General features: G+C 39.1%; 1 protein-coding gene across 1 annotated transcript; it reads right to left on the minus strand.

The window, feature by feature from the left end:
* Positions 1–296: 296 nt before the first annotated feature.
* On the minus strand, positions 297–5,596 carry cd59b (CD59 molecule (CD59 blood group) b; the record flags this gene model as incomplete). The annotated part of the gene is made up of 3 exons (XM_079249735.1): positions 5,476–5,596; positions 1,658–1,759; positions 297–496 (listed from the first exon to the last, which is right to left on the minus strand). Exons 1-3 carry the CDS (start codon positions 5,528–5,530, stop codon positions 297–299), a joined length of 357 nt encoding a protein of 118 aa, XP_079105861.1. The 5' UTR covers positions 5,531–5,596.
* Between the last annotated feature and the right edge of the window lie 9,186 nt (positions 5,597–14,782).

A 14,782-nucleotide genomic window follows, 5' to 3' on the forward strand; every position in this document is an offset into this window, starting at 1 on the left:
TTTTTTAAATTTAATTTCATTTTATCTTAACAGATTGTCCTCTTTACAAGAATGAAAATGACAATAATTACTTATTATTTTAACTTAATTTAACCTGGTAATATTAGGCTTGAGGTTTAACCCTTGACCTCTTAATTGACATGAAGTCAGAATAACCAGAAAAACAGCACAATTTTTTTTTCTTTCTCTTTTATTGTTAAAATTTCACAATATGGAACTACGAAATTAGTAAAGAAACTGAACAGGACACCTGAGGAGGAAAAACAATGACCCGCACATAAAATATACTATATTATTTACACCCAACACCACCAGATGCTCAGCAGGGTCCCCACCAGTGCCAGGACTGGCGTTGCCATGGTAACCGTGTCACCAGAGTTGCACAGGTTACTATTGCAGCATCGGTATGTGAAGCTGGAGATGAACGGGAACATCTGGGCGAGGCGGGAGATGTCGCAGTCTGTGTACCTTATACACTGACGAATGGTCTTCCCTCCTGAACACACACACACACACACGCACATTCAACAACACAATGTATGAATTAAAACATCTAGAGGGGAGAAAATACTACATGATGTATGATTTGTAGACATAAGAGGACATTACATGAAATAACCTACATCTCAGACTCTGCAGGCCTCAGTTAGCATGCTGTGACTTAGCATGCATGACTCAGGTTTGCAAAGCTGCATCTGAACAAACCGCAAGACTTGTGGAACAATGTCCTCTGCACAGACCAGACCACAGAGGACACTTTTCACAAGAAAACACTGATCACCATAGCAAGTGTCAGGCATGGTGGCGGAGAGATCATGATCTGGGCATCTTGAAGTCGTTGGACACGGTGGCATTGACCATGAAATCTGATTGGACCTGAGGTGACTGACAGTTCACTGAATGAGTAGGACAGCAACATGTTTCCAGACCTGCACCGGTATCACTAAACCAGTTTGAACTAATACTTTAAAGTAGGATTTTAACAAGTTATTCTTTCTAAATTTTAACATCTGGTTGCACATTTTCTAGAAAACATTTTGTCCTTGTGCAAGCACAACTGCTCTCAGAACTGTGAACCAAACTGAGCTGATATCGTTGATTGTTATGTAAGTGTGACAAAGGGGAGAAAATAAGTTTCTTTTCTTCTATCTGCTCCTTTTCAGACACCGTTTTGTCCCTTTTTTTTTGCTTTTTTATGCTTTTGTTAGGCTCTTTAGTCAGTTGTTTTAAAATGGAGTTGAAGTTGTGTGTTTTAATTTAAAATAAAGTGAAGAAAGACAGAAAAAAACAACCACTAATGTTATGTAAGGCTAATAACCTGTTAGCACGAAGACACATAGCAATGCTAATCTAGTTCTATGCTAGCGCTATTAGTTGTAAGATAATGTGGGGAAACCATGTCATATTTAGTTTTTTCTGAAAATGTTTTGGGGCTAAACATTGACTCGGTTAATCAAGATTTTCACATTGGAGCTGAAAATAAACTATAAAGATGCCAAAGTCTAGTTTAACGCCATATGATCAAGTTGGTTTTTTTTTTGTTTTTTTTTAACAGAAGGCTAGCAAAGCTGCTAGCTGATCTTAAAGTAGCTTTAACATGAAAATGTGGACAAATATATGTTTTAATCAGCCTGATTTGTGTGTTTGTCTGACTGACCTCTCTCGCTCAGAGAGATGCACGAATCTTCGTATGTGCACTCCTGTACATTCTCACAGCGTCCTGTGTAATCTGAGCACTTATAGCAGCGAAGTCCAGCTCCTGAAAGAGAAAGAGACGGTTCTTTGGTTAGAAATGGACAGTCTCAGCTGCAATCAGCTCTGACCATGAGTGTAACCTCAGACGGGTTCTCGTTGTGTATGTGAAGGATGTTTTCCTGATAATTTTTTCTTAATTCTTCAGTATTACAGTTTTTGAGATTATAAATGCATTTAACATTTATTGAAACCAAACAGTGTAAATCATGAAATATGTGAAATATCTAAGTGTTTAGGGAGAGTTACTGCTGTCCTGACCTGTCGTCTGGGTTCACTCTGTATGTTTACACATCACCTACAAGCCTTGCAGGTTATCTGGAGGCCTGTTTCCATGGTAACTTGTCAACAACACACTGCACTGATGTAACAGAGGTGAAACAGAACAGCTTTTATATGCCTGGTAAAAAGATGCATCTCAAAGTGAGGAGTTACTGATCCACCATCTGAGAAAGGTAGTTTTGTACCTTTTTTGCCAGTTCAGGGTCGTTGGGAAAAGCAGATACACCAGTTAAGATCCCCACCAAAGACAGACAGAGACAAACTGTGCACACAAAGGCCACGACTTTGATTCATACTGGGATCTTACTGGTTTTAAGGCAACAGACTTGCAAAAGAAGCTAACAATCATCCATAAATTAATCAATGTAATCAATCAATCTACCAATTAATGTAAACTACATTGATTAAAACTCGAACTAACAGAGAGCGCAGACCTCTGCATTGGATCACTCACCTGGGAAGAACCCATCAGCCAGTAACCGACTCCATGCTAACACTCTCACAAACTGTTTCCATCATCAGGATAGATGCCACATCTTATTTACAATCCTTGACCTCTAGACACCATGTTGAAGCAAATACGTGTAATATTCCTGAAGTTATTGAAGATCATTTACTCTCATAGCAGCAGTCTGGTGTAGCTGTTAGTGTGTACATCTTACATTGACAATGACGTTATTGTGGGCATTTATACGCTTATATATCTGATTTCCTGTCTAACATCCTACCCTGCCACCTGTGGCACAGGAGCTCCAGCAAGATCCCCTCCACAGAGCATCCTGTAGCAGCGACTGTGAAGGTAAACTGGCACAAAACATCTTACAGCTGAACAAAACCAAAACTTCTGAGGAAAATCCAGTATCTGAAAGATACAGAAGATCATTCCTGCCAGCAGCCTCCGGAACAAAGACCTCCTCTAGCTAATAGTTATGATCTATTACAATATTGAATTTCCCTTTGGGGATAAATAAAGTATTTTTCCTTTTATTTCATTTCAAAACTGAGGTTTTAATTATCGGTCCTGTATGTGAGAAATCTGGGTTCTGTTCTTTACGCTGAGCTGGATTTTATTCCACACGTCAGAAACGACACAAAAACAAGATTTTATCATCTAAAAACCAAAAGCTGATGCTGTTATTTATAGTGTTATAGACCACTGTGATGGGCTGCTCTTCAGTCTGCCAGAAAAGCAGAAATCCCTTCAGAACTCAGAAGTTCTGACGAGGACCAGATGAGGGCCAGAGTGGAAACACACCAGTTTCAGCCTCACTGCATTGGCTTCTGTGTGCTCAGGATGGATTGTAAGATTCTTTTCATGGTATATAAATGTCTTAATGGTCTTGGGCCTTCTTATGAATCTGACCTGCTTATGAACTATGAGCCCTCCTCTGTTACCGGCCTTTTAGGACACATTAACATCAGCTTTTTTGATTTGAATCTGAGTTCATTTTCTCGGAAAGTCAGCTCCATTTGGGGAAATGTGAATGCACCAAACAAATTCTAATTCGGACCAAAGTCTGGTGTTCATACTGCGTCCATTGTTGCAGTGTATTTCTGCAGTATACTTGCATAAGACACAATAAAAACCAAAACAGCCATAGTTTTGTCTCCAAGTTTTCTTCTTCACGCGGGTCTTGTCCTCTCTTTTGCTAAATACCAGTACAGCGCCTCCTCTGGTGGGAATGGGGATATATTATTGTAAATGTTTGGCGCGTCTGACCAAAGTGCAGTGTGAACGTGATCACGGTCTGAATGGATACAACCCCTACAACTGAGCCGAGTCCCTGACCCGACTGAGTCTAGCGTACTATCCTCATGTGAACGCACCCTCAGTCAGAACTAAAACAGGGGGCGGAGCCTCTTTCCACTGTTGTGACCGTCGTCTGTCCGTGTGTGTGCGTATGACCATCTGGGAAAGAGAAAAATAATGTGTGTTATTTTAAATGACTGTCATCTATTTTTGTATGTGAAGGCTTGGACACACGTTCCCACCAATGGGAACGTGTGTCCAAACTTTTGACTGGTAATATGCATGAATTGTTTTTATCATGCAAAGCCCTTTGTGCTACCTTTGGTGTGAAAAACGCTTTATCAACAAAGTTTGATTTGAACATATCATTTTTCTGTCCCATCATGATTTTTTTATTTCTGTTGAATCACAATTCAAAAGCAATGTCAGGATTTTTATTCATTTATTTACTTATTTTTGATAAATTTCAACTTGTTTGAGTGGCAGCTGTATTTTTTCCTTATCTACTGGGAGGATGCCAGTAAGCTGCTGCTGACTCTTACTGTATGGTACCTGTCAAGGTAGAAATAGTAAATGCAGTTCTCACATTTTATTTATCACAAATAACTCAACTTTTTCATTATAACAGTGAAAATAAATAAAACTGAGGAATAGAAACTTTTAGAGACGTTGTAGTTTAGATATTCAGAAAATGAGCAGGTTTCTTTCAGGTTTTACTTCGCTGAGCTCTCCCTGAAAACCTTGTCAACGTTTCTGTGTCATGTCAACTATTGATCGACCAAAGTTTACATTGGAAAAGGAATTTTTATGAAATACTGGGTAATTTAAACTAATTTTAATTTACTAAACTAAAAGAACAAAGATGCATGGAGTGACTAGTGTATTGTGTGTTGTCTTTAGAAGTGTGTACAGCATTGTGCAGCAGCTCCTCCTCATCCTGACCAGTTTACATTCTCATCCTCGTTTTATTCAACCTTTTCCTCTCCAAAGAAATAATACAAGATTTATGTAAGATAATTGTTCATGATGACTTGATTCTACTTGATTTATATCTTACAACCAATATTACGGGTTTGTGGCGTACAGTACCATCAAAAATTTGGACACCCTTTCCCATTGGATCTAATGGGGAAGTGTGTCCAAACTTTTGACTGGTAGTGTATAAGTCTGTATGCAATCTGAAGAGATCGTTCCCTTCTGCCTCTTCTAATGCAGTGTTTCCCGATCCTGATTCATGGACTGTTCTGGGTGTATCAGATGTTTCCCTGCATTAACACCCCTGACTCAGACTCCTGCAGAACTCAACGACAATCTGATGATCGATAGGTTTTAATCAGGTATTTTGGAGCAGAAAAGCACACAAAACAAAACTAGACATTTTTTCTGCTTCTCTTTTTGACTCTTTATCCTTTACATCAGATTATATCTTGCATTTTAATAATGGACAAATGTGCAGGTCATTATATGATGTAAATCTCTAAATAAATTCATTTTGAACAAAATATTTAACAATAAAACCTTGACTAAACAACAAAGAGATGACCGTTTTTTGGTTTTTTTGCCTTTTGATATGTCAGCTCAAGCAAGTATTAAATAATGGTTTTCGCCACCTTGGATAATCCTTCCTGTCAGATAAGAAGAGTTTAAATGAATCCAGTGTCTGGAGGTCCAGTTTGTCCTGTTCCACCCACCTGTATGGAGCATCCCAGAACAGAGCAGCAGGACCAGTCCGAGGCAGAACTTCATGTCGTCTCCCTGCAAACAAGAAGAGCAGCTGAAGTGAAGCAACCAGCAGCAGCGGCAGCACGAGTGTGTCCGGCTTGGTGTGTGTCTGCGACTCAAAGAAGACGGCTGTCCACTGACAGCAGCTCTTTGTCCAGCAGACCACAAAGACTCGCTGTTTGCTAAAGCATCCTCCCACTTCTGCTCTCCAAAAATCATTTGGCTTCACTGAGAATTTTATTATGTTGTTTATGTACAGTTTCTCATCTGTATCTGGAGCTACCCTCCATTTGTTTACCAGCAAAACAGGAAAAAAAAAGTTCAGGGATTTATTAGAATCCATGAAAACATAAATGGAAATCCAGATCTGTTTCCATTTGTTGGATAATATCTGTCTGGATGTGTCAGCTTCTCCTGAATGCTGCTTCTTTCATCAGTCTGAGTTATTTCTCACGTCTCAACTTATTGTGTTTAAATGTTTCTGAATCATTCAGACTCTCTGAAACTTCTTTCCTTTTCATTAAGCTGTAATATTGTTGGTGTTTGATGCAACTCACAGCAGGGGTGACGCTAGAGGGGGGACCAGGGTGGCCTTGACCCTTCTCTGGAAACAATCCTAGGTCACTGGACCAGTATCCCAGTTTAAAGTAAATGTGAAAATAGTATCTACTTTGTCATATTTTAAAATACTGACATGTTGCAGCACATTATTCCCTGTGCAAGTACAACTGCTGTCAGCATTGTGAGCAAAAACTGATATCATAATTGATTGTTATGTAAATACGAGGATGGAAAAGTAAGTTTCTCTACTTCTATCTGCTCCTTGTCAGACACTGTTTTGTGATTTTATCTTTAGAGACAACACATCAACTCAGTTAATCATGTGGAGGATGTGGAAATGATTAACTGAGGCTAACAGGAGGCTAACAAAGATGCAAGTTGTTCTTAAAATAGCTACAACATGTAAGGTGTGGACTAATATATCCTGTAACCAGTCTGATTTAGCAGAGGATGATATGAAAAGGAAGAAAAACAGAAGTATTTCTCACATTTCAAGAAAAAAAAAATTCTTTTTAACTCCTTTGATAAAGTCTTGCCAACCTTCTGGCTCCACCACTGACTCACAGGGATGTTATAGGATTTAAATTCTAAGCAAATACAGCAAATCTTTGCAGACATGGTGCTGATTGTATCTGATCTGTCCACTGGACAGCCTTTCAGTCTGTCTGCTCCACTGTGTAATGTGGGAGAAGCTGGCATCAGTTTGGTATGTGACGTTTTATGTCGTTGTTGTCTCAGACGTCTCAGAAGCTCCAGAGACATCGACACAAACAAAGTGATTAACCTTTAGAGTGGCTCCACAACAACACAAGCGCAACAAAAAAAGAAGGGAAAAAAAGGAAGTGAATGAGGAAATCCAAACAGGATTAAAAACATGTGGAAACACTGAAGGCATTAAGACATGCAAGAAACCATTTCCAACTGTATTTATATGTTTGCATGAATCGGTGATTTCATGGACATTTTGATCAATTTGCGTATGTTCAAATCTTTGACTGATATTTGTTGTTATACCAGCACACTGTGAAGCTTCGAGAAGAAAATGCAGATGGTGTAACTGCTGTATGAAAGCTTTTAATGCTGTATGAATTGTTTTTTAAACCTTTTGCATCACTTCCTGGTGAATATTTTTGCACTACAATAATTTGGACATACAACACAGTAATAAAGAGCATGCAACATACCAATATATAAATATATATATATACATATATACATACACTATATATTTATGGTGCTCTATGGTCCTATGCTGCTCCCATAGATTTTTCAGTGCCATGTTTTCCACCTTTCCTGCTTTGATCATGTCCAGAAACGTCTAAATATTTTAATCATGCCTTCCTTACATTGTTATGTAAAGCCTGAGCGACATCATGTCCAAAGTGATGCTTCTATTACATTATTATTATGGATAGATGGACAAAGTTTTTCTCAATTTGTCTGAAAACAAACAAACAAAATAAAACATGGTAAAGAACAAAATGTGGATTGGCTGCCAGTCTACTGAAGGGGTTGAGTTCACAAAGTGCATTACATGACACACATGCATGAGGTGATTCTTCAGTGGAGCATCTCACAGTCTTTGCAGGTCTTCTGTCAACTGCAGTTTGCAGTTTGTGCCATTAGGTGTCACTATACCCTCTAAACCGGACCCTCTGGCTGAATGTTCAGTTAAAATAAAACTCATTCGTGACTCATTTTTAATGATAAAATAATTAAACGCTGTAACTTAAATGCTGTAGTTGGTAAATTTACAAGCTGATGTTTGGTATGCTTGGTAACTTAAAAAAAAAAAAAGAACAGTTTGTTTTGATTTCAACATGTTTTGTTTTAATGCTATAAAAATACAGAAAGCTGCACATTCTTGTTGAAAAGTGTGTTAAAGCTAGCTGCATGAAACATCAGCGAACATGGATGCAAAGTCAGAACAGAACATTGTTTGTTGTTCTTCAGGAAATGTGACCAGTTTCCTTATTTTGTCCCTTTGAGAGACAGCTGGTAAAAACCTCTACTTGGAGAGCTTCAGCTGCCTGGGCGTTGGGCAACGCAGGGTTCAGGTCGGGATGGGCGTCCCAGCTCGTGACAGACGGGACTGTCGGCTGCAGCTCACAGAAGCTTGACTGTCCTGCAGGCAGCAGCTGCCTGAAGCTGCACGCACCTCTTTTGTCTAAACAGTCGCTTTTCATTGCATTACTTCAGTTTCGCTGCAGCTGACAGAGCAGATTTAATCTGATAAATACACACCACTACATTTAGGACTGATACTGACTCTATAGATTTGATTTGCTGCCCTTTAACCTAATTCTGCATCAGAAAACCTCCAGATTCACAGGATTAATTACTATACTAAATACAAAGCAAACAATTGAAGCGTTTAACATCGAAGGACCTTTTCCTCCCTCTGTTAAGGATGTTAAAATCATCTAATTTAATGTAATTATTGGTAATGTTAAAAAAAATCACAGGTTGTTTGGACTGATTTACTCTCACTTTTTTAGTTCTACTCATTCATATAATTGTTAGCTCAAATATCTAATCAGCCAATCTCATGGCAGCAACTCAAAGCATTTAGACTTGTAGACATGGTGAAGACGGCTGCTGAAGTTCAGACTGAGCATCAGAACGAGGAAGAAAGGAGATTCGTGTGATTTTTAATATGGCAAGGTTGACATTTATAACTTCATTCAGATTCCACCAGTTTAAAGGGAATAAACGAGGCTACATGGGTCACCACAGGGGGTGACAGGCGCTTGACACATAGCAGAACGTATGTGTCAAGTGAAATTAGAAAGGTCCTAACTGGAAACAACTCAAGAAGGAAAAATATCAGCTGTGGTGGGCATCCTCAAGAGGATAACGGAGAGAGAGCTTCTTCAGGAAATCCTTGTGTCTCCAGGAATATCTTTAGTTTTGCTTCCAGCAGTATTTTCTGTCATTATTTCTATAAGCTTCTGCAACGGGACGGTTTTTCTTTCCATCCAGAGTTGCAGTAAGTTTTCCCAGAGATCTTGTAGGGAGGATTGAAGAGTATGACCACCGCGCACAGCCCTCTCCAGCACATGCCCGAGACTCTCAGTGGAGTTCAGGTCTGGACTCTGGTGAGAATGGTCTCCTGTTCCCTGGACCACTCTTTCCCCGTGTGAGCCCCAAGAATCCTGACGCCGTCTAGGAATATGGCCACCAGGGAAGATGGAGTAACCTGCTCATTCAGTACGTTCAGGTAGTCAACTGATCTCACTGAACCTAGACCAGGACCTAGACCAGATCATAGACTGCCCCCACAGGCTGATACAGTAGACACCACGATGTCTGCATCACTTCATCTGCCTTGTCTTGATGCTCCCATCAATCTGGACTCATCAGACCAGACCTTCCACTGATCCAGAGTCCAGTTTTTATGCTCCCAGCAAACTGAAGCCTTTTTCTCTGGTTCTCCTCACTGATCAGTGGTTTTTCTTCTGGCTCCACGGCTGTCCGGTCCCTTCAGTTCCTTCACATTGTTCATGTGGAAATGTTCTTACTTTCACTATTAAATATAGTTCTGAGGTCTACTGCTGTTTTTCTTCCATCTGATGTCACTGTTGAAGTGATCACGACCACATTTCTTCCAGGAAGACGATGGTTCCCCACCATCCTTCCAGTTTTTATTAATGCGACTGGCAGTTCTTTGTCCAGTTTTAATCGTTTCAGCATCTTCTTAATGTTTCTCTTCTTCATGCCAATGATCTGACCCTTCTGAAACACCTTTTCCACGACCAGAGAAAGCCTCTTTCCACATGGTGGTTCAATGAGAAGCTACTAATTGCATCAGTTTGGGTTAACTAACTTGTTGCAGCTAAAAGATAATCCCTCATGCAGTAACAACCCAACAAGAGGCTCCAAACTTTAAGCTTGGTTAGAGCCAGGTGGCAACTTTATTTTTGGGCACGTTGTGTATCACACAAGTTTACTGTTTGTTGACTCAGTTTGTCGTCTTTATCAGGTCAGACAATATTCGTGTGGTTATTCTCCAAAATGACCATCAAGTCTTTGAAGGTCTGAAACTGCATAGAGTACACACCTCAATTTGATGCATGATCACAGTTAGCAAGGCTTCTTTGCATCTCGTCTCTATCTTCTGAGACCTTTCCCACTCATTTTCAAAACTTTAGGATTTCAATTCCTTTTTTGAAAGGTATTTTCAGAAATATTTGAAAAGATTGATGATTCGAGTCACTTTAAACTGATAGCATCGATCCACTGCTGAATCTCAGAAGGAGTAATCCAGACACAAGTAAGAAAGATTTAACTCTGAATACAAATCAATTGTCCTGTCAGAGAATTAGAGGAATCTGCTTGTCCGTGGTGTGGTTATGTATGGATGAATCTGCAGGTAATGTCAGCCTGCAGACTCTGTGCAGCAAATCTGCAGGCGACTAAAGACAAAGAGCCTTTAATCCAGAAAAAAAAGATGTTGCAGTTTCATCATCCCAGCATTCAGATGTCTACGGACTCTAAGATTTAGCAAGTCACTCAAAGGCTAATTTTTAACATCTTAAACTCAACCATTTTGACTTGACTTTGGCCTCCAGAACCGTTTCAGGTATGAGTAAGTCCCGACATGCCGATAGGGACTTGTCTGATCAGCTCCATCAGATCAGACTTCTCAGCTTTGACTCGATGGCCCTGACTGTTTGGATGTGACGGGTCAGATTCATCAACTCCTGCTCGATGGCCCTGACACGACCGGCTCTCAGGGTTGAAACCCCAGATTCAAAACCCTTCAGTGGATGACTAGGGTGTGATGTTTGCCATAAACAGCTCACACGTCATATTTAGGCTGAAAATCTTCTTTGATTAGACTCAAACGTGACTGCTCTGACCCAACAGTTCAGAAAAGACTGTTTGGCCTTTTCTCACATGAAAGCATTCTAAACATCCCATCTTGCCTCCTTTGTTTCTGATGGTTGACCCGCTTGCTCCAGTTCTCTCAGTTCCTTCCTCTTACACATACTGGTGTCAAAACGCCTCTGAAACTCAGCAGGAAGCTATTTGTGGTTTGAATAAATCTTTTTTCTCTCTGTTTCCTGGAAACGAAGTAATTCTTCTAATAATTCCAGTTCTGAAAGTGCGATTTGACACTTTGATGGATATATTCTTTGTCAAATGGCAGGCCAGAAACTCTGACCCAGCCAGGGCCCCTTCAACTCCTACTGGCTTCTCCAACAGACTACATGCTGAATACAGCGTACAAATGTATTGTTAAAAACAGGTTTGATTCCTAACTTTATTCATGAAAGCAAGTTTTAAAAAAATTAAAACTTCAAGTGAAACAAGTGAGCACAAGATTCTTTAATGGAACAAAATACCCCACAGTTCAGCCAAACATCACATATAAAAGACTATAAGCTAGCATTGGAGTCAGATTAAAGTCACCCATGTGACTAGAGGTTAAAGTATAAAATAAGGCAAAACAAAATGAAAAGTGTCTGTGATTCTTTGAGAGAAAAACTGATCAGGGTGACGTCACATAAAAAAGAAAAAAAAACATGCTGTAACACGCTACATGCAAACAACGCTTACATGATCAGTAGGAAAGCTAGAGTCCACAGTTCATATTAAAGCAAAATGATGTGAGAGTTAACATGTAGCTCATCCAAAGGAAAAAAACACGCACAATTATTATTTCGATAAATATAAATCATAGTTCCATGTCTGATTGGTAAAGGCGCAATGTGTAAGATGGAAAGACTTTTCCACATGCCACTGTCACACTGAAGATTGCAAACAACTGAATGACCTTCACATTGTATTAATGGATTTTCAGAGGCACCTATAAATTGGTAAAACCTAAAAGGCATGCTACAGATAGCATAGTAGGCTAAAGACCACTTGACTTTAGCATAAAGCATAGAAACAACTGGTGTCACTTGGCATTTACGCTTGAAATGGCCTCTAGGCTTGACAAAAAGAATGGAAACAGCTTTTTGAGCCTAGCATAAAGAATCAAAACAGCTAGCCCATCTTAGCATAAAGACACGAAACAGCATAGTTCAGCATAAAGACCAGAAACAGCTAGGCAAGTTTAGAATGAAGACTCAAAACGGCTAACCTAGATTAGCATAAAGGCAGGAAGCAGTTTAACTTGGCATAAAAACTGGAAACGCCTTGCCCAGTTTAGCATGAAAACCGTAAATAGTTAAACTCAGCATAAAACCTGGAATTAACAAGTTTAGCATGAACTGGAAATGGCTAGCTCAGTACATAGACTGAAAACAGAATAACGCAAAACTAGAAATGGTTAGCCTAGCTTGGCATAAAGAAAATTAATAGCTTAGTTTAGCTAAAAACAGCTCACCTAACATAGCATAAGGACTAGTTATATAAACTAGTAACGGCTAGCTTAGCTAAGCATGATGTCTGGACAAAGCGGTAAAAGCAATCTTAGCTTATCTTTAAAAGTAAAAAAAAAAAAAAAGGGAGGAGGCTATCTTTTGTTATATGGTTTGAAAATGATTAAGTTACAATGGTAAAATAATCACCTTGTTGGAGGTTGAACTGAATCTGAGGTTGAATTTATTTAATTGTTTGACCTTATAAAGACTAAAGGATTGATTGCATTAAAACCTTTTTATTTTGTTTTTTTCATGACTGCCTTGTGATGAGAGGAAGAGACAGCTAGCTTAGCTGGCACAAACATGAAACAGCCGTGAAGATTAAAACCTGCCTTTAACATATATAGTATGTCTCAAGTGTGTGAAAGTAAGCCATATTCTAAGATATCTGAAATGAACTACCACTCCACTAATGCAGGTCAGGCAGAAATATTCATCCATAATAGTCAGTGAGCAGATCAATCAGTTCAGTTTGAGCAATATGACATGTGGCTCAGTGTAATATTCAGACCAGTCAGACCACGTATGATCAACTGATCTAATTTCTCAGAAGAAATTAAATCTAATTATCTCTATTTCAGCTTGTACAGCTGTTGCGTCTCTCAGAAGACTCTACGTTCAGTGATGAAGATGCTCCTGTTCTTTATTGTGTCATCTTCATAAGGTCAAAGTCCAAAAGACAAAAAAAAAACATCTGCATTTTAAGAATGAATGCATTTCCTATTCCTTTAACTCACAGACAAAAAGAAGAAGAAATATGGATCATATTTGGTCAAAATTAAAGTGGAGGTCTGCCCATCATGAGGTCAGACTAAGCTTGCTGTATTCCCACCACTTTACATTCATTTCTGCATGAAACACCACACATAATAATCACAATAATCATAAAATTGCTGTTGAAAATGTGCTAAACTAATCATGCCGCTATCAAAACTAACTTGAAGCAGAAGTAATTCTGCCAAACATACAGATATGATTTTGATTCATCATTGAAAAAGTTCATTTTTGATGAACATCATCCACTGCTGTAAACGTTGTGGCAAAATACAACATAATTTCATAGGTAGCACCTTTTCCATTTGCTTCATGCATTCAATCGTTTTGGCACAATCATCAAATTCAAGATAAAAATATTTCCTTTAAAACAGAATCAAAAGCATTTACAGTATGTACAGTGAATCCAGAATATACAGTGTACACTGGGCAAATGCATTTGTAATAGAAATATAAAGCTTCTGTACAATCTTACAATATTTCATTTCTCTCAGGCACTGTGACTGAATCCCGATAGTAAATAAGCTAAAGCAGAGCGTGGCTCAGGAGCATAGACTTTTAGTTTCACACTAACTGATTGTTTCCAATGTGTAACTGTCTGTTATTCTGGCAACAAGTGCTTCACTATTAAATGTGACAAGTGCAGCTCAGCCTGACAATACCGGTCAGTGAACCCGAGCAGGAGGCTTCCAGCCTGATGCCCAGCTGAGCATGGAAGCAGAATGAGAGTGGAAATCTGAACCCGCACACAGAACAATGACTATGACGGCATAGACATTATGTTATGTGTGTTTCTCTTTGTAGTCATTTTAGGACATTTTCTATTTACTTGTGTTGTGTATTGTTATATCCTGTGTGTTTTCAGTCATCGTGAGATTTCTTGTCTTTTGTAAGGTTGTGTTGCATGTTTTTTATTCCAGTCTTTTGTTTGTAATCTTATTTTTCTTTGCAGCTGTGTATGTCTTAAGGTCCATTTATGCTCGATGCAGAAGACAAATACATGGACTGACAGTTTCATATGTCTCCTGCGTTGGTTATACGTGTATTTTGGTCCATTTTCAAGGGCCGTAGCTATCTGACACTTGACGCGGAAAACGGAGCCATACCACCAGAAATCACGGTGGTATTTTTGCTGACAAAACCACCAGAAAGTTGTATAGCTGACACACAACCAGAGGAAGAAACAAACCAGAGAAAAGAAGAGAAATAGGAAGAATGTGATGCAGAAACTGCAAAATAAAAAACATCTGAAGAAGATGAAGTTACAAATATTTTCCAGTTTTCTTCTTGTTGCGATGTTTTGGGGTGGTTGTAAACAACTTTATAGTGGTATTATCACTACCAACCACTGTCAAATGCAGAAGTGAACTCTGAACTCAGCATTGCCCACTACTGGATGATCTGACGTGGAAGTATGAGGACGCCAACGTATGACGTTTGTAACAGATGAAAGCATTTACACATGTAAGGGAGCAGAAATGGACCTTTAGTCCTGAGGAAAAGGAGAAACCCATCTCTGTCACAGTGAGGTCTGTTCTTTAATCCGTCCAATCGACTGAACAATGGT

Source organism: Telmatherina bonti, assembly GCF_933228915.1.
Source record: "Telmatherina bonti genome assembly, chromosome: 2".
NCBI lineage: Eukaryota > Metazoa > Chordata > Actinopteri > Atheriniformes > Telmatherinidae > Telmatherina > Telmatherina bonti.